General features: G+C 41.8%; 1 protein-coding gene across 5 annotated transcripts in view; it reads left to right on the top strand.

The window, feature by feature from the left end:
* VPS13C (vacuolar protein sorting 13 homolog C) overlaps positions 1-19,743 on the top strand; it is a 100,312-nt gene that overhangs the window by 71,494 nt on the left and 9,075 nt on the right. For all 5 annotated transcript variants that reach the window (XM_053365351.1, XM_053365349.1, XM_053365348.1 and 2 more), the window contains 20 exons: positions 569-958; positions 2,007-2,111; positions 2,792-2,956; positions 4,315-4,443; positions 5,701-5,834; positions 5,967-6,093; positions 6,486-6,721; positions 6,941-7,091; positions 8,820-8,960; positions 10,157-10,238; positions 10,324-10,393; positions 11,049-11,160; positions 13,106-13,219; positions 15,497-15,636; positions 16,082-16,163; positions 16,527-16,640; positions 17,213-17,288; positions 17,515-17,678; positions 19,157-19,202; positions 19,515-19,638. In XM_053365351.1, the coding sequence (XP_053221326.1) occupies positions 569-958; positions 2,007-2,111; positions 2,792-2,956; positions 4,315-4,443; positions 5,701-5,834; positions 5,967-6,093; positions 6,486-6,721; positions 6,941-7,091; positions 8,820-8,960; positions 10,157-10,238; positions 10,324-10,393; positions 11,049-11,160; positions 13,106-13,219; positions 15,497-15,636; positions 16,082-16,163; positions 16,527-16,640; positions 17,213-17,288; positions 17,515-17,678; positions 19,157-19,202; positions 19,515-19,638 (2,702 nt within the window). The remainder of the gene's footprint in view (positions 1-568; positions 959-2,006; positions 2,112-2,791; positions 2,957-4,314; positions 4,444-5,700; positions 5,835-5,966; positions 6,094-6,485; positions 6,722-6,940; positions 7,092-8,819; positions 8,961-10,156; positions 10,239-10,323; positions 10,394-11,048; positions 11,161-13,105; positions 13,220-15,496; positions 15,637-16,081; positions 16,164-16,526; positions 16,641-17,212; positions 17,289-17,514; positions 17,679-19,156; positions 19,203-19,514; positions 19,639-19,743) is intronic.

The raw sequence follows: 19,743 nt of genomic DNA, 5'->3' as shown, positions 1-19,743 counted from the left end.
TCTGCTCTAAGGTGGAGAGTGGGCAGCCAACAATGCTCTCTGCTGCCTTAACAACTCTGCACAACCCCATCCTGTCCTGGGTAGTACAGCTTCCGTACCACACACATAAGCCATAAGTGAGCACGCTCTCAATGGCACAGTGATAGAAGGCAAGCAGCAGTTTCTGCGGAAGATGGTTTTTCCTTAGAATTCTCAAAAAGTACAGTCTCTGCTGCGCCTTCTTCACAAGCCCCCTTGTGTTGACACTCCAGGACAGATCCTCTTGTAATTCAATGCCCAAAAATCTGAACGTTGTTACCCTCTCCACACAGACCCCATCAATCAAAAGTGGCTGGACATTGCTCTTCTGTCTCCTGAAGTCCACCGCAAGCTCCTTTGTCTTCCTTGTATTTATGAGCAAGTTGTTAGCTCTGCACCACTCTGTCAGCCTAAGATGTCCTTGTGCCAGTTTTCTGATTGATATTGCTTATATTTCTTTCTTTATAATAAGAAAGATGTGCAGATGTCCTTGAGTGTTGATACTCTATTTTCCAAAAAATATTCTATAATTTTTGCTGGTTACTTTTAGGGAACAGCAGAGGCCCATGAACTGCCAGAAGGGAGCACTGCTGATGTTCTTCATTCGAGAATCAGTGGTGAAATCATGGAACTAGTCCTGATAAAATATCAAGGTAAAAACTGGAACGGACACTTTCGACTCAGTGACTCGCTGCCAGAGTTCTTTCCTGTGTGCTTCACATCAAATTCTGCAGACACGACAACAGTTGATATATACATTCACATTAGAAAAGTTGGCAGCCGGATGGTTCTGTCTGTGTACAGTCCTTACTGGATCATCAATAAAACCTCCCGTGTTCTACAGTACCGTGCTGAAGATGTGCATGTAAAACACCCAGCGGATTTTAGGGACATTATCTTGTTCTCCTTCAAGAAAAGGAACATTTTCAGTAAAAATAAGGTATGATGCCAAGTCCACATATACTGGCCTTTAAGGGGTAGGCTTCTTAACTAGGGTGCTGGCTTTCCTGGCTATTGCAACAGTTGCTGCTACAAGAGGAAATGGAGCCAAGGGGGTGAAGAGGGGTGCTTAGCAAGAGCTGGTGAATTCTATTACCCGCAGCAGCTGGTTGCAGGTTGCTATCATGGCGGGAGCCGGGGTGAGTGCCCAGGAGAAGTGGGCTACAGCAGCACACCCTGAAAGTGGCCCTCAGTATCAGCAGTGCCAAGGAAAGTGAGACTGTTGAGGAGCTGCATATGCTACTGGAGTAGGTGCAGAGCCCATCATTAGATGGCAGCAGTGAGGAGGCGGCATCTGAGGTCCTGCCATGGGACCATGGTGGCCGATGACCCCTGGGACAGCTTCACCCAGGTGGTGAGGGCCTGCAACCCAGACACGCTCTGCGGCCTGATTTGGAGGAATTATGGGCTGGGCACGTGAAAGTGACTGGGCTTAAAGGGGGCATTTGGAGGAATGAGGGGAGGGAGGAAGGTTAATCTAGGACAGGCAAGAGTGATGATCTGTGTGGTACCCAATCTGGGACTGCTGGAAGGGAGTGGGAGTGAGGGGACTTCTTCAAGGGGTGGAGTGGGGGCAAGAGAATTGGTAAAGGGACACATATATGAAGGAAGTGGGTAGCCCCCTATGCATTAGAGGGAGAGAGAGAATGCTGCTTGAATTGGAAGGGTAGCGAGGATTAAAAGGGGTTCTTTGAAGGGAGAAGGTGAAAGTTGTCTCTGTGTGATACCTGTATGAGGCAAGGTTCTGAGTAATCTAGAAGGGGGACGGGATATATACGTGTTACAGCTGAGAGGGAGGACGGGCAAGTGGGGACAAGGAAGCCAGAAATGAAAGGCTTCCCAAGTGAGTTGTCTCTGCACAGGAAGCATGTTTGTTTTCCTGTGATCCCTGGAATAGCCATTAAATCATCACACAGCCTGTGAAGCAGATGAGTGTCCTCTGATTTTGGCATCTAATAAGATGTTTTTTCTCTCTCCTCCTGATGTAGATCCAGTTAAGCATCTCCACTAGCACGTGGTCTAATAGTTTCTCTCTGGATACAGTAGGAAGTTACGGATGTGTAAAGTGCCCAGCTAACCTTATGGATTTTCTGGTAATATCTGGGTTCTGTACTTATACTAATTACTGTTCATGCCGGATGCATAGAACAAAATCCATCTTGAATTTCAATAATAATTTAGGGTGCACGAGGCCATCTTTCTGATACTTCTCTTGCTCTCCTTGGTGTTCTCTGTGCAGTTTGATATATGGAACATAGCACAGACTATGATGCCTGTCCAGAAGCAGAGAGTGATGTTACATCTTTGAAAGGAAGTTGACAGGGATTAAAAGACCACCCAAACCAAGCCTTTATAGACCATGTGGCAGTAGAAGACCACGACAATAGTGAACTTTCCTACTCTAGGCTGGTTTATATTACGTATGTGCTAGGAAATGCAGGCAAAAGCCATCACATTCTGATCTTTATAATTTCAGTTTACACATCCACAGCGTTTTTGTGAGGAACAAAGGAGTGTTTCTATGTGTGTGTGCTGTAAGTGAGCTAGAGAGAGTTAAACTTGCAGTAAAACTCTTGAGCCCTCGAGCACCATCAGATTGTTCTCAAACCCAAATGAGCAACTAGATGGCTTCTTCACTTTTTAGATAAGTAATCTACATTTGTTCCTTGCCTCTCATTTAAACCTGGAGAGCTGAGCAGTCAGGGAACGGGAAAAGTTTTTTAAACACTGTATGGTGCTTATATTAGTATTTTTAATAATATCATTTTTGCAGGTTGGCGTTAGCATTAAAATGAGCAGTTTCAATCTCACTCGGATAGTTACTTTGACTCCATTCTACACCATAGCAAATAAAACATCTTTCGAGTTGGAAGTGGGAGAAGTGGGAGCTGATGGTTCACTTCCTACTAATAAATGGAGTTATTTCTCATCTTCAGAGGTAATTTTTAAAGCAATGTTTCTCACTTTCACATCACTGAAAATTTCCGAAGCACATTTTGTTTTTATTTGATCTGAATGCTAGAGCCTCTAGACCTAAAAGGAGTCTTGCTGGGACCATAAGAAAATGGCAACAGATAAATGAGCAATAGATCCTACCTACCAGGATTTCACTCTTCTGTTCAGGAATAATAATTTTTACTCTTTGATATAATAAGGTGAACAATTCCTGTCAATGACAATCTTAATACTGTGCTGTTACATGGAACTACCATGATCTATTTATGCTGCAAACAGTGTTCAAAGCTCCCATTGCATTTTGTGACATGGAATTTCATTAGCATGAGCTGTTTCTGATCTCTGGGTGCAGTACTGTACCTAAGATTTCAGATTAAAACTGCAGAGTAGAAGGAAAGGAGGACCTTTTTCTCCTTCCCTACTTCCAGCTACTCTGAAGACTGGAGAAGAGACTTAAGAATATTAGGGGGGGAGGGTGATAGAGGCACATTTGAAAAAAATTGGAGAAACAAAAATTGCGAATTAATTGGTCTAAATAAGAGATTATGATATTTAACTATGATGAAGATGAAAAAGGGAAATTTTTGAAGGAAAAAAGATAAAATTAAGAAGTGTAATAAAGTACTTGGGAATAAATACAACAAGAACTTTAGAAAATTTAGAACAAGAGGATCTTAACAAATTAAAGAGGGAAATTAAGGAAAAGCTGGAGGAATATAAGAAAATTAAGCTTTCATGATTTGGAAGAATAGCAATAATTAAAATGAAGTTTTTGTCTAGATTTTTTTTTTATTTAGAATCTTGCCAGTTAAGATATCAGAGACAGATAAAGAGTTGGTAAAGTACGATTAATAAATTTTGTAATGGAGATAAGAAACCTAGAATTAAGAAAAGATGATGGTGTAAACCCCAGAAAACAGGTGGATTGGGCCTCTCCAACATATAGAGCCAATCAATTAAGATGTATCATAGATGGGATAACAGAACAAGGAGAGTTAGAATGGTTAGAGAGTGGTACACAGGAAATGAAGGAGAGTTCGTGAATATATTTTTTTGTAAACCATGTGAAAAATGAACATAATATTTTAGCTGCAGTTCATTCATTTTCAGGTTTGTATTTTTGTTATTTAAAAAGTGTGCCTAGACATTCCATTGTTGTGCCCATAACCTGGGTTTAAGGTGCCATTTAGCTCCTAGCTTTCATATCTCAGTTTCTAACACTGGTTGCAAATCTCATCAGTAATGGTTCCTTTAAAATGGTTGGTGTACTTCAGTTTTAGATGTCTTTTGTTGGATATATTGCCAATTTTAAGCAGAAACTCTTTTTATTTTGCCCACTAGTGTCTTCCATTCTGGCCAGAAAATTTGTCTGGAAAACTGTGCATCAGAGTGATTGGCTGTGACCGTGTGACCAAACCATTCTTTTTCAGCAGACAGGACAATGGGACTCTGTTGAGTCTAGAAGAACTGGTGAGAATATGGCATTTTTTATTCCCTGTTGTGCTTACTTTAAAACATGGTCATGAACAATATTTGTTTTTAAAAAGACATATAAACCAAACTTGCAAATAAACGCACAAAAGCTACTAGCTTGAAACTATTTTTACTAGTCTGCGGGGGATCAGGGTTGGAGTGACAGGAGGCACAGAGAGCTTTGTCTCTCTCCTAGCAGCCCCCACTGCATTTCTATGCTGCAAGCAGAGATGGGATGAAGCACTTTATCCCTCTTCTGCCTGGTCACTCGCCTGCATAAAATTCCTTATCACATGGCTACCACGTGAAGGTTTTAAAATGCAAGGCTGATCTAAATGCTTAAAGACTGCAGAAGTAGTGGATCCTCCCACCTGGTGCTATCTAAACGTTTACAAGAACAGAAATGTTTTCACAAGTGACTTAAAATTGGTACCTTGGTGGGCTTTCCTGCATAACGTGTTTGAAGCTATAATGCTATTACTGAGAAGACCTCACTCTTCATAGCCACACAGTTTAATTTCCTGAAGCTACAAGATCCATGTTCAGGGCCTGTTCTGTAAATCTCAGGTTCCTTTGGATAAGGAGCCATGATATTATGGTTAGCTAGTAAAAAGGGAGGTTAAATATAGCCATTGGTGCTGCATGGTTTCTGGTTATTCCCAGGAGCAGGAATAATATTGGTTGCTGGATCAAATGTGGTAAAGCTAAAATTGGATGCATTAGAAGTGTAGCTTCCAGCTTGGATTACTGGCAAGAAGCTGCTAGCAGCTTTGAGAAGGGAAGAGACAGAACTCTCACACTCCATTCATTTTGGGTTACCTCATCTGGACTCTCGTGTGAGCCCCATTGTAAGAGCCAGAGTTGTCTGGTTGACCAGCAGCTGTTTGTTGCTACTGTGAACTACTTGCTAGAAGTATGAACTCTACAAGGTACGGTGAAGCTTGAATTAGGCTATGTGGATATCAAGCCATAGCTTTTAGTACCGTATCCATTTACAGTGGTACCTCAGGTTACATACACTTCAGGTTACATACGCTTCAGGTTACAGACTCTGTTAACCCAGAAATAGTGCTTCAGGTTAAGAACTTTGCTTCAGGATGAGAACAGAAATTGTGCTCCGGCGGCGCAGTGGCAGCAGGAGGCCCCATTAGCTAAAGTGGTGCTTCAGGTTAAGAACAGTTTCAGGTTAAGTACGGACCTCCGGAATGAATTAAGTACTTAACCCAAGGTACTACTGTATTTTATTTTCAACAGAGCTCAGGGATCCTGGTAGATGTGAATGTGTCTGATCATTCTACAGTTATTAACTTCTCAGATTATCATGAGGGAGCGGCACCTGCTTTGATCATAAATCATACTCCATGGGCTTCTCTTAAATACAAGCAGAGGTATGTGAAAGAGCTTTCTTCCATCTTTTGAGAGAGGTGCTTTGGTATAGGATGTATAATATTTTTAATCTGAATTCAGTTGCACTTTTGTTCATCCATAACTAACCTTGTGTTTCTATTTTATCTATGCAGTGGTTTACAGGAAGAGATGGAACTGAAGCCGAGGGGAATGAGGCTGTTTGCCTGGGCAGATCCCACTGGAATAAGAAAATTAACTTGGGTGTATGCACAAAACTCTGGAGAACATGATCTTCTTAAGGTATTTGGTGTCGAAAGAAAAATCGGTCAAGTCTGAACTCCATGGGAAACCATTTCTATAACAATCAATAATGCCCCTCAACTCAAAACTGTTTCTGTCCTTCTATGCATCATTGGTACCTTTCAATATATTACGACATTTCTGTTTCTTCTTTAACTTTGAAATTTTAAAGTCAATGTAATTATGTAGACAACCCCAGCTTGTAGAAGGCTTGCATTTCACATACCATTCATAACACAACACAGCAGTGTTCATTTTGTTTGCATTGCTTGCACTTGCTACAAGCTAATACAAATGAATTTTGCTTTAAAAATGGCAAAAGTGTGCCCAGTGTTACATTAGTAGGTTCATTTTGTGTTATACAGCCAATTCTTTTCCTTCCTGCCAACCAGGATGAGTGTGGTCAGTTTCCTTACAACTCCAATACCCAGATCCATTGGGTCTCTTTCTTGGATGGACGCCAAAGGGTGCTGCTTTTCACAGATGATGTTGCATTGGTTTCTAAAGCCCGGCAAGCAGAGGAGATGGAGCAACCGGATCAAGAAATAAATGTTGCTCTTCACAGTGTTGGGCTTTCACTAGTCAACAACGAAAACAAACAGGAAATTTCTTACATAGGAATCACCAGGTAAATAATAGCTGCCTGCCTGTTAATTCACAGAAGTCCTGTTTTGAAAATCAGAGCAAAATCGGTTCTCATTTTCCTAAAACAAATATTTGTCTAAGCACTGCTCCTTCAACCATGTAAAGCTTAAGAAATTTGGATTAGTTAAAATACAGTGCTGTGGATTGTTTTTCCTTTTATAAAGTAAAGTTTAACTTAATCACCAAAGTATTTATTTTTCAGTTCAGGCATTGTCTGGGAATTAAAACCAAAGCAGAGGTGGAAGCCATTTAACCAAAAGCAAATACGCCTCTTGGAACAGGCATATCAGAAACATATTTCTGTGCGAGGTGTGGAGGCTTCTGATTGGATTAAAATAGACAACAATTTTGAGGTATGCTGCATTATCACGTACATGTTGCATTTATGCTACTGAGCACAATAAAACATTTTGCAAAAGTCTTCTGTTCATAAATGTTAGTTGCCTTATATGGGTGGAGAATATCGAGGCTTTGAACAACTCAACAAAAAGCTGATCTCTGAATCCCTGTCAGATAATTTTGAGAATGAAGACTGGCACCATTTCTCCTTAATTTCTTGTATATAGACCTAGGAAGCCATAATGCTTAAGAACTATCCTGCATGTGTATGCAGAGAAACACAAGGTATCTGAGCACGGCATTATAGAGGAGATACAGTCAGAGGCGTAGGAAGGGTGGTGCGGGGGGAGTGGTACGCCCCGGATGCCATCCGGGGGGGACACACAAAATCCTCCCTAGGTGGATCGCGCCGCCACGCCACAATCCGCCCCCACCAGGAAGATAATGCCACCGTGCTGTGATTGGCTGTGCCTGGAGGATCGCACCACCGCGCTGTGATCAGCCCCCGCCGGGAGGATCGCACTGCTGCACCGCGATTGGACCCCCCCCAAAGGATCGCACCGATCGCCCTGCTGCTCTGGGTGCTGTAACGGCTTCCTCCACCACTGGATACAGTATGGACAAGCAAGCAAAGGCAAATGTAACACTGTTCAGCATGGCGTAGCCAAGTGACTCTAGTTATGGGAAAAGCATGAGACAAACAAACTTAATGGGCAAAACAAGGGGCGTCTCCTTGAGAGCCTCCTGTTGAGGTAGAAAGGCAGCTGCCACTGTCCTGTCAGTGTTACCCAGCTCCTTGGTAGCTGAACCAATGTCTTGCTCCATCCACTGTCACTTTCCCATTTGGTGAGTCAAGTGTGTAAGAAAAGTTTCTTGCCATATCTTTTTTTAATCACCCAGAAGGCATTCCAGAAACTTCTAATGGAATATCTGCAGTGTCCTCTGGGAGCTGATGCCTTCCATGCTCCTCTGCCACCCAGGTCTTCCCTCATGTCGGCTCGGGTTAAGTAGATCATGAAGCTGGGAAAGATTGCAGGGGAGATCCAGGGATATTTCCTCTGTCACCTCAGTGGTCTGCACTCCTCAGGGCAGCCCCTAATGGCTGCTGCCCACCCTTGCTGTTCTTGCCTGAATAGGTTTGCCAGGAGCAACTTAGAGGAGTTGGAGTTTGGTGCTCAGCCAAGTCTGGAAGTCTTCCATGCTTCCACTTGACTAGCATCCCTAGGCAAAAATGGCAGCAACTGACAATGGTTTTTAGTGGTCCACCTACATGATATTTCTTTGCTTGAGCTGGGTTTACTGCCAAAGAGAGGAGATAGAGAGGGCTGAGATTAATAGCAGCTGCTGCCAAGGCAGGCTATTAAGTTTGAACGTGTAAGCCCCAAGCCTGGGTGAAAGCTGCACAGTTGGGCTTGGGGAGGGGAATGAGAAACAACTTAGGAACTAGCATGTTTACTACTAACCTGCTGATGACAGTTTCGAAAGCTGCCAAGCACCTTGAACATGACAACAGTCCTTGCCTATCCCAAACAATTTGGTGGTCTATAAGGTCACTGAAATAATGTTCTGCCCTTCCCTGCATAAGGGTATGGAAGCACTCTGCTGTTCAAAGGGGCTCTTACTGAGCCAAACCCATCCCAAAAAGGCATCTAGGATCCTAGATGAAATACCTCTCCATCCCAACAGTGTGAAATTGAGGGGTTGTAAAGAACGGGGGTTAAATGTATATGTGTGTTTTTCAGGTTAACTTCAACAAGATGCCAATGGAAATGCGCCTTCCAATCAAATGTAGCATAAAGCGAGATTTCTTATCTGGCATACAGATTGAATTCAAACAGTCACCTCACCAACAAAGCTTACGGGCCCAGTTATACTGGCTTCAGGTACAAATATTTGATGATTATCTTTTTTTTTTTTAGAAAACCTTGGTGTTATGAGGGATAGCAGTAACTCTGGTAAAGGAAACTGGAATCTTGAAGATGGTAGTCATGGACTGCATAACGGTTCTCTGGAACCACATTTGTTCTTGGAAAGACTGTTCGTCACTAAGTGATTTGTCATTTAGTTAGTTATTCACAAGAATTTTAAGACTATACTTTGTTTAAGCACAAAACATTCTGTACATTTTGTAAAAATTAAGAGCCAAAACCCTGCAAAAATAATCTTATTTCTTAATTGGTTTTTTATTTAGCAAAGATAAGATTTTGTAGGTGCTGACTTTGCTTTATTTTGTGTAGCTAAGCTAAAGGAGCTTGAAAGTGAAATCCTGTGCCCACTTACCTGGGAGTAAGCCCCATTGAACTTAATGGGGCACATTTCTGAGTAGACATTGTATGATTACAGGTAGATTGCATTTTATGTTGATTTGACTTACACGATTGCAGCATCATGCGGATTGTCAGAAAATAAATAAATGCAGAGTGGGGAGAAAAAATGGTGTGGGAGAGCAGGAAAGAATGACAGACCATCACATCAGCCATTGGAAGAGTATTAGGGTGTGTTTGGAGAGTCGGAGTGTGGAGAGAGTGGAGGAGGTTGCAGAGAGGATTTTTTTAAAACTATATTTCTAAAAGCTTGAAAAAATAAGAAAAAACAATATACCTAAGTCAGCATCAAATATCAAGCATTTTTAATGTAAAAACTAAAAGTAAATTAAGAAAAAGAAAAGACTTCCTATTTTCTATTAGTTTTAAAAATTTATGCCAAATTTTATTTTGCAAAAACAGGCAACTTTTCTATTTTCCACAAACCAAACTTTTTTCTGTCTTCAAACTCAGATATCACCACCTTTTCCTTCTTGTGCAAAAATCCATAAGAGATTTCCAAGAGGTTGGAGAGAGGCCAGAGGAGGCCAGAGAGAGTTGTGGAGGAAGTTGGAAGGATTTGCTGATTTTTGTGTGTTTTTTTACAGTTTTCTAGGGGGTGCTCTGGCTTTACATGATTTTGCTTAGACGTGCAGTAGCCAGGAATATAACCCCCACATAAGATTAAATCTGTCTGTACTCTGCTAAAATAATAGTCTTGATTAACGTTTATCATATATTGGCTTCTTATATATTGGTTTGTTACTCCCTTGAAGGTCGATAACCAGTTGCCTGGTTCAATGTTCCCTGTTGTATTTCACCCTGTAGCGCCTCCAAAATCCATCGCATTGGATTCAGGTAATAATATTTTTAACATTCTAGATGCAGCAAGAATCAGCCACTTATGAAACAGGTATTCATTTCACCTCTCATTTTTCCTTAGAACCACGGCCATTCATTGATGTTAGTATCATCATTAGATTTAATGAGTACAGTAAAGTGTTGCAGTTCAAGTAAGTAAAATATACTTAAAGGTTTTTGAAACATAAGCCACGTGAATCTTACTCTTAATAAATTCTTAATTCTTAAGGATCGGAGAAAGGACCATATTAAACTAGAGCAGGGGTTGGAAACATCTGGCCCACAGTCTTAATTAGGTCCAGCTTGGCCTGCAAGACCCTTTCCCCCAAACCGTGCCCACCTGCTTCACACCTGATGTCACATCTGAAGGTCTGGGGCAGGAAGAGATGCAACTGCCCATGCAAAACTGGGAGCCTGAAATCATCCTTCCTGTTGTTTATTGGCAGTGGAGGTTTGCTGTCGCTACTGGTTAGCTGAGTGGCGGTGAGAGCAAGCCTGTTGGGATTCTCTGTGCTACAAAATTATCAGTGGGGAACTCAAAGCTGGGTTCCAAGTCCCTGCCTATCAGCTGATGAGCAGTAAATTAAGTCTCACATGACTTGGATTTGCTGTGCTATAAAGGAAAAATGGATCACCTGTTGTCATAGTGATGCCAGGTGACTGACAGGCCAACGAGGATAGGAGGAGCCCAGGATTAGGCCAGCTGGCCACAGCTAGTTCCCCACCTCTGAACTAGAGTGATTTCATGTTTCAAAAAATCCTCATGGAAGCTGTGTTGTCACTTACTTGTATTTTCCTTTTCCTCAGGTATTTCATGGTTCTAATCCAGGAAATGGCTTTGAAAATAGATCAGGGATTCTTAGGAGCTGTTATTGGACTCTTCACTCCATCTACAGACCCAGAAGCTGAAAAACAAAGGGTAAGGTCTGCTTGGGACATCTCATATGTTGAGCTGAAAGTCTGTTTTTTAAAACATGCCAGTCAATGAAAGCACAGAAGAATACTAATGCTAGATCTGTCCATAGATTTGAACTAGAGAAAATTATTTATTTTCAAGACAATAATTAGCAACATGGGGGGAATATAACTAAACAAGATCTGGACAACTGTGTAATATTTTTAACAATTTCTGGAAACTGTGTTTTGTGTATAGTGTTAGTACACAAAACAAGTTTGGGATGAGTTTACTAGCCTTCAGATTTCCAAAAGTTGCCTGTGGCTTTTAAAAATGTTCTTACAAGCTGATCATGGATTTGGCATATGGGTGGCCTGTTGCTATGATAATGTGACAAACAGTCCTGAAAGTTATGGTCACAGTAAACGATTAACTGTTGTTTACCATGATGCCATCCTGGGCTCCTTAGGGAATGCTTCCATAGAATCATAGAGTTGGAAGGGATTCTGAGGATCATCTAGTCCACCCCCCTGCAGTGCAGGACTATGTCCCTTACAGGGATTGAACCTGCAACCCTGGCATTATCAGCACCATGCTCTAACCAACTGAGCTGTCCAGCAGATGGGCAGGCCATAAATTTAATAAATATTAATAGTAATAATGATGTTTGAACAGGGCTGCAATTTTTAAATTATTGCAGAGAGTTGAGCTTCCACTTGCTGAATTTTCATTGAAATAATATTTTCAAACCAGTGTATTGAAAAATGCCTAGAAGGCAGTTTTTAAAGGAGGTAATTGGAACAAATATTGTAATTTCCTGTGATAGGTAATGTTACTTGAAATGAGATCAAATTGTATCAAGGCAAGCAAATATATAATATAATATAATATAATATAATATAATATAATATAATAATATGCTGCCCATCTGACTGGGTTACCCCAGCCACTCTGGGCAGCTTCCAGCAAATTAAAACACAATACAGCATCAAACATTAAAAACTTCCCTGAACAGGGCTGCCTTCAGATGCCTTCTAAAAGTAAGATAGTTGATTATTTCCTTGACATCTGATGGCTGGGCACAACTACTGCGAAGGGCCTCTCCTTGGTTCCTTGTAATGACACTTCTTTCAGTGAGGGAACCACCAGAAGGCCCTTGGAGCTAGATCTAAGTGTCTGGGCTGAATGATGGGGATGGAGACGCTCCTTCAGTATACAGGGCCAAGGCCATTTAGGGCTTTAAAGGTCAGCACCAGCACTTTGAATTGTGCTTGGAAACGTACTGAGAGCCAATGTAGGTCTTTCAGGACTGGTGTTAAATAGTCTGGCAGCTGCGCTCTGGGTTAATTGTAGTTTCCGAGTCACCTTCAAAGGTAGCCCCACGTAGAGCGCATTGCAGTAGTCCAAGCGGGAGATAACTAGAGCATGCACCACTCTGGCGAGACAGTCCGCAGGCAGGTAGAGTCTCAGCATACGTAGCAGATGGAGCTGGTAGACAGCTGCCCTGGACACAGAAGTGACTTGTGCCTCCAGGGACTGCTGTGAGTCCAAAATGACTCCCAGGCTGTTCACCTGATCCTTTAAGGGCACAGTTACCTCATTCAGGACCAGCGAATCCCCCACACCTGCCCCCCTTGAACAGTACTTCTCTCTTGTTGGATTCAGGCTCAGTCCGTTAGCCACCATCCACCCCCAACCACCTCCAGACAGAACCACTCACACAGAACATTCACCACCTTCACTGGTTCTGATTGAAACAAGAGGTAGAGCTGGGCATCAGCCGCATACTGGTGAACACCCAGCTCAAACCCCCTGATTCATACCTCCCAGCAGTTTCATACGGGGGGGGGGCAGGACAGAGTCTCGGGGCACCCCAAATATAGAAATGTTTCATCAGTTTGTGTAGCGCCTACTGTTCAAGTCTGAACCTAATTGAGGATTTCAATTAAAATTATTGCTATTTTAACAGACAAAGTTGATACAAAAGGATATTGATGCTCTTAACACACAGTTGATGGAGTCATCCTTGACTGATATATCCACCCTCAGCTTCTTTGAGCACTTCCATATTTCTCCTCTGAAGGTATGTTTGAAAGGACTGTGGCTTGGCAACACAAAAATCAAGATTGTTATATTTAATTATGTAATATTAGGGTAAGGTTAATAATAAAATGGTATTGGATAAAATGATACTGCAATCAAGTCACATGACCGCGATATTTGTTATTTTGTACATTTGCTGACTAACAGTAGTGTAAATATTGTGTTCAATGGGCACCGCCTGACAGAGCAGTCCTCATTGAAGCTTGCGCTTATTATCGCCCTTCTCATTTCACAGATTTGCAGCCTCACAGCTTGCTCAGTAGGGAGAGGACGGCACAGCATCTTGGGTGCAGTCTGGCTGTGTTTCCATCTGTGACAAATTTTAATTTCTCTCTTCATTAACTAGCTAAGTAGATGGAAGAAAAATTCTCTTGGGTTCCTTCAAAGTAATATGTGGAACCTGCCTTAAGTGATGGTGATGTTTTGGGATTTATTTATTTATTTAAATCAGCGAAGAGAAAAGGCTGGCTTAAATCATGTTTCTCACTGATGCTCCTTCTTAAGTTTCTTAACCTATGCTGCAAACTTGCCCACTAAACCACATTAATTTAGGACTACGATATTATTTATACTTTTGACTCATTCCTGTAACAAAGCCATGCATCTCTTTAGTCACCCTGCAAATACCTTAAATGCTTTACCTGTAGAGGGAATATCTTTAAAATGTTCCTGCTTAGGGTCTTTCTTATGACCAGCACCCATGACACTAAGCAGAATCCTATTTACTCAAAAGTCAATGGGGCTTTCTTGTCAGGAAGTTGATACAGTACTGTGGCTTAAGTATGTGACTATAGGCACTGGTGCATAGCACAATCTTGTCTTCCATTCGTCTTTCCAGTGTGCATTGCTCCTTTCTGCTCCACTTGGCTCAGCCCCCCCCAAAAAACCCCCCCAAAAATGAAGTGCCTACAACTGATAGGTCAAAGCAGGGTTGATAGTTCCCAGTCAGACTAGAGCAGTTTATTTCTATCAGGTGAAAATGAAATGTCTGCTCATCCTCTCTGGCGGGTGCCATTGCGGGCTGGCATTCCCCCTCGCGCCAGGATCCGATGTGGGAAGTCCTAGGGACTGTTTCCCAGGCAGCAAAGGAAGTCTCTGGGCTGAGCTTGCTGCCTGGGTAATTGGTCCCACCTATTTATTTGCCTACTCAGCACATCACAACCGAACATGGGACCCACCGGGGGGCAGGATCCAGTATATTACATGGGCATGTGGTTTGTTCTCCAGCCATATTTTTGGGATCTCCCACCCTCCCACTATGGCATAGCTGGTTGCCATATTTGGGGCCACGTTGGAATTTTTTCAGTTGGCAAATTGGCTCCAGCCCTCTGGTTTTTGCCATCTTCGTAGCAATTGTCACACCTTTGGTGCTTTAAGCATTAGATAGGTCTAGTTTTGGTTGGAGGAGAGGTTGTAGCCTCTGCCTGACCCCCTCCACTGAAATGGGCTTTCCCATTAAAGGGATCCAGGGGAGATGCTTCTTTTCGGATGCCTGGGCGAGGGGCCACAGCAGCCCCCAGGTGCAATTCAGTGGGGGAGTTGCCCTTTGATGTAGGTCAGGGACTCCCTCCTTTCCAGTTGATCCCAAAATGCAAGATCTTCCAGCAGGTGGACCAGAAGGGTTCTACCCAATGCCAATCCTCTTATATCTGCTGGCATTAAAGTTGCGGCCTGATTTCACCCAAAAATGCAGTCTTATTCTTGGTATTGGGAGGAACCGAAGAGGAGGGGGGATGCCTTGCCACACAAATCTATGAGCCATTCATCACCTTCTTGTATCCTCATTAACCCAGAATAGAGGACAGGAGCTAGAAATCATAAAAAAGAGAGAGATAAGCAAAAGAAATAAAGAGGATTTCCAATTTTCCGTCTGTCAATTATGTGTATAAAGACTATTTAGAGACTATTTCAAAATGTTCTAAATTTACATAGAAAAGCCTCCTTTTTATCTCACCATATCTAGAAGGCGGTTCAAGCTGAAAATTAACTGTGGGTCTAATTTAATATAAAACATTTCTTGTATACTGTGTAACTGAACACTCTTTTCTGAAAAGAAAGCATGATTGACAGAATGATTAGCAATATAACTGAGCACTTAAATATGTTGTCACAAACATCGTCACAGATCTAGTATCTTTTTTTCTGAAGCATTTTTCAAACTTCTACATGTTTGCCACTTCCATATGTCTATATATTTAGTTAAACTTGACAAGCAGGTACCCAAAATGTTAATTCATATCCACTTCTATCTTGTTAGTTGCATTTGAGCCTTTCTTTGGGCTCTGGTGGGGAAGCATCTGATAAGGGCAGAGGAGAAATGATAGCGATCCATTCTGTGAATCTACTACTGAAGAGCATTGGGGCTACTCTTACAGATGTAGATGATCTAATATTCAAGTAAGTGGATGAAGCAAGTGTTTATCTCTTAAATTCTCTTTCTGGGTTCTTGTTAGGCATTTGCAGTACTAATTATTTTTAACCACTCTGTCACTACTGTGTTCATGCTTCTGGAAACTTATTAGAACAGTATTGGGTAACCACAGAAAGAGGACTGTATGAATGGAGAGTGGGTACTCATAAAAGTGGCTAAGAGAACCTGCTGTGATGTTACCTGCTCAATCACATCTCAGTCTTGAATTTGCTGCCATAGGCAGCTTGCATTCTCTTAACTTCAGCTCTGCATTTTTTACATGGGGATAATGCCAATCAGCTTTACAGGGTTATTCTATAGATGAAATGATGTACGAGAAGAAAATACACTGTAAGTATTTAGAAGTTTTAGACATTCTCAGCAATGGGAAAACATCATTCTTCAGATGGCTGATTTGATGCTTCTTTTCAGGCTTGCTTTCTTTGAAATCAAGTATCAGTTTTACAAAAGAGATGAATTAATGTGGAAAGTCATCGGGCATTACAGAGATCAAGTAAGTTGTTTGCCCTCTGCATCATTTTCTCCGCTGTATTTCTAACTGAACTTTGGATTTAGCACATCATTTCCACATGCATTCATAAGGCCTGAAGCTCAACTCTCTTTGCCCAGGAGGCATTAATATTGCAGTGTGAAATTGTAGTTCCTAAGCAATGACATACTCTTTGCATTGTGTGTGTGTGTGCACACCCCCTCCTACCCACCCCACCCCACACTCTCACACTATAGTACTGCTGTTAAGCTACCATTAAATATTGTTTGTTTTTGACGTGCATAGATTCTCATCCATTTTTTAAAAAAAGGTGAATACTAATTATTTCTATTTTGTGTTTCTGTGTTTGTTTATTTTTTACCTTAGTTCTTGAAGCAGGTGTATGTTCTTGTGCTGGGTTTAGATGTCCTGGGTAATCCTTTTGGCTTAATCAGAGGTCTGTCAGAAGGTGTGGAAGCTTTCTTCTATGAGCCTTTCCAGGTATGATGTCACTGTGCCACTGGAGTTGCAGGTTGTTGGTTTCACTGGATTTCTTTCTGAAACATTCTGATCTTTTATTTTGATCAGTAGCAAAGGATTTGTAAACTGACGACTTCAAAAAAACTGTGTGTTGAATATAACTATGTTAGGAAAAAAGAACAATATGTATACTGGCTTCAGTAACTATATTTTGTGTCTCTCTGTGTGTGTGTAGCCTGGTAAAACTGAATCCAGTCCTTTGCTGCTGCTCCTGACCAGCAGATGAGGGCCACTGTCAGTTTTTTGGAAGGGTTGTGTCAGTAGAGCTTGACGAGGCAGAAATCATGAACACAGCATCCATCTGTATGCACGTTTCCTCATCTAGCTTCTGTACACATATTCCAACTAGGAGGCATGCAGCTAATTTAAGTGATCATGGTTTTTGTCAGAAGTGACTTCTTTCAAAAGTTCAGTATTTGTCATCAAGATCTTTTTGGAGCTGCATAAAGCCACAAATGATGGGAGTGTGGAAGTGGTGTGGGTGTATAAAACAAAACAAAAAACCCTCAAATGTCTTTTTCATCCTTCATTAGGGAGCTGTTCAAGGACCTGAAGAGTTTGCTGAAGGTTTTGTGATTGGTGTAAGAAGTCTGCTTGGCCACACCGTGGGTATGTTGAACACTTCACAATTTTCAGTATATTATACATGCACAACCTAAATGTCCATGCAAGAGCTGACTATGTAAAAAAAATACTGGCCCGTTCAAGGTTTGGTCTCAACACTCAGCCAGTATTTAAATTGCAATGGATCACCATTACAGTGCCCCTATCTTGTTCTCAACCTTTTTCTGGAATAGTCTTGGAACCCCATAACTTTCTTCTACTTGTCTGATAGGCGGAGCAGCAGGCATGGTGTCTCGAATAACTGGTTCTGTTGGGAAGGGTCTGGCTGCTATCACTATGGATAAAGAGTACCAGCAGAAGAGAAGAGAGGAAATGGGTCGCCAGCCTAAAGATTTTGGAGACAGTCTTGCCAAAGGAGGGAAAGGCTTTCTACGAGTATGATGCTTAGATATTTTCTGGACTTCTGTGTGAGAGTAAAAATGCATAGATAAATCTGAAATACATTTTTTCTGTCTATTAAATTGAGCCTAATCCATGTGAAATATGCACACATTGGGCTCCCCTCCCCAAAGTTGTTTGTGTTTCTAACGCTAGTTAGTGGAAATTTTTTTGGCAGCCAACCCTAGCAGCAAAAACTGAAGTATTAATTTTATGCAGTTGCATTTGGCTTTGAACTCTCAAGGGTACTTATCTATTGGCCAGGCTTCATAATGTGGGACAAAAAGTTCCTAAACATCCCAGTGCTTGGGTATGTGTGAAGCCAGACTAGGGACTTAGGCTCCAAGTGGAAGTTTGAGAGGCAGAGCTGTTTCTGACCTGCTTTTTTGTGGCATCTTGTTGAAGATTGCACGGGACATGAAGTAATTTTGCTTCCCTGCTTCCATCAGTCAGTGAGGTGAGAGCTGGGCATCATAAGGATAGCATCATGTGACACATTTTGTTCAACGATATGTGTCAAGGAAAAGAGAGAGAGAGAGCAGCAATATTTGGTTAGACTTTCCAAGGAGGCATTCTGCATTGGTGCAACTTCTTTGACTGGGGTAAATACAACTGCCTTATTGATCAGAGTCATACCGTACATCTTGTTTTGCACTAGGGACATGGAAGAGGAACTTCCGCATGAAAACAATTTTGATAACATTCTGTGTGAAAGAATTAGAAGCTTTGGGTTATTTTTCACCAAGGAATCAGGCATGGTGGACATCAATGCTCTTGAAAACTTAGCCAGACCTCCAATTTAGCCTGTGTGTAGATGCCATTTGATGGCACAAATTCTTGCCCTTGGACCCAGCAGCAGCAGTAAAGGTTTGGTAAATGTATGAGCAAGCACCTGTGTAGCCGCTCTTGCTGACCTAGACAGCTGCTTACAACAAAGTCTAGAAAACTAGACTACTGTAGGTGGTCTGACATGGAGTACTCTCCCACTGCATAGTTGCTTGATCATCATCTGCCATTTAGTGCTGTGTTTGGCTTCTTCTTTTAGTGCATCTGTTATCTGTGGTGCCTGAGTTAGTCTGGGGTGAGCTAACTTTTGAGTACCCTCCTTGCAGCAAGGTTAGGACATCATAAATGGCCTTCTGAGCCCTTTTGTGATTTGCGCTTATGCGTTAATAGGTCTTTGTCAACTATATCAACTGACCTTTGAAAATAATTGTTTCAGTGTTTATTAATTTCTGTGTGAATCATGGACAATGTCTTAAAAATATATATCACTAAGTTGTGCATGTCGGGCTGTGTGTGCCCATTTCATCACCATGATACCCCTGGTTGGGAAAGTTTGTGAACTTGCCCCAAGAGAGACTGTTTTGAATATTGAGGTCCAAAGACTGAAAGTAGAAAACTTAGAGGACGGTGGATGAAATTAATTTGTAGCTTTTTGATTTTGACTTGCTGTTCTCTCTATTTCCTTTAAGGGGGTTTTCGATGGAGTGACTGGGGTAGTCACGAAACCTGTAGAAGGTGAGCTCTGATATTCTGACTTGGGATGTTGAGGAATTTCATAGTTTCAGAATTGCTAAGTAAAAATTTTAATGCCATTTTATTCAAATAAAACCTACTATAGTTCTAACAGTATTAAACAGTTGGACTAATAACCCTCAGGCTCCCTTCCAACTCTATAATTCTATTACTCTATAAAAAGTGATATTTTAAGTAGAGAACCAACACTCCTTATGGAGGAATTATGTAACTAGCAGAATTGTATACTTTGAGTCTTGAAACCTAGCCTGTTGCAAGAAGACTCAATTCTGTTTTATATTCTTATGCTGGAAGGTGCCAAAAAGGAAGGTGCCGCTGGCTTCTTCAAAGGGATCGGGAAGGGTCTTGTTGGTGTTGTGGCCCGTCCAACAGGAGGTGTCATAGACATGGCAAGCAGCACATTCCAGGGGATCCAGAGGTAAGAGGGACAGGGGGTTGGACTGGGAGCAACCATTGAGAAGCCATCTTTCCAGCTTCCACCAAATGTGGTTCAGGTGGGACCACCAAATGTGGTTCTGTTGGT

This window comes from Podarcis raffonei, chromosome 14 (assembly GCF_027172205.1).
Source record: "Podarcis raffonei isolate rPodRaf1 chromosome 14, rPodRaf1.pri, whole genome shotgun sequence".
Classification (NCBI taxonomy): domain Eukaryota; kingdom Metazoa; phylum Chordata; class Lepidosauria; order Squamata; family Lacertidae; genus Podarcis; species Podarcis raffonei.
Note: the sequence above shows the minus strand (reverse complement) of the source record. Positions and strands in the feature narration are given on the sequence as shown.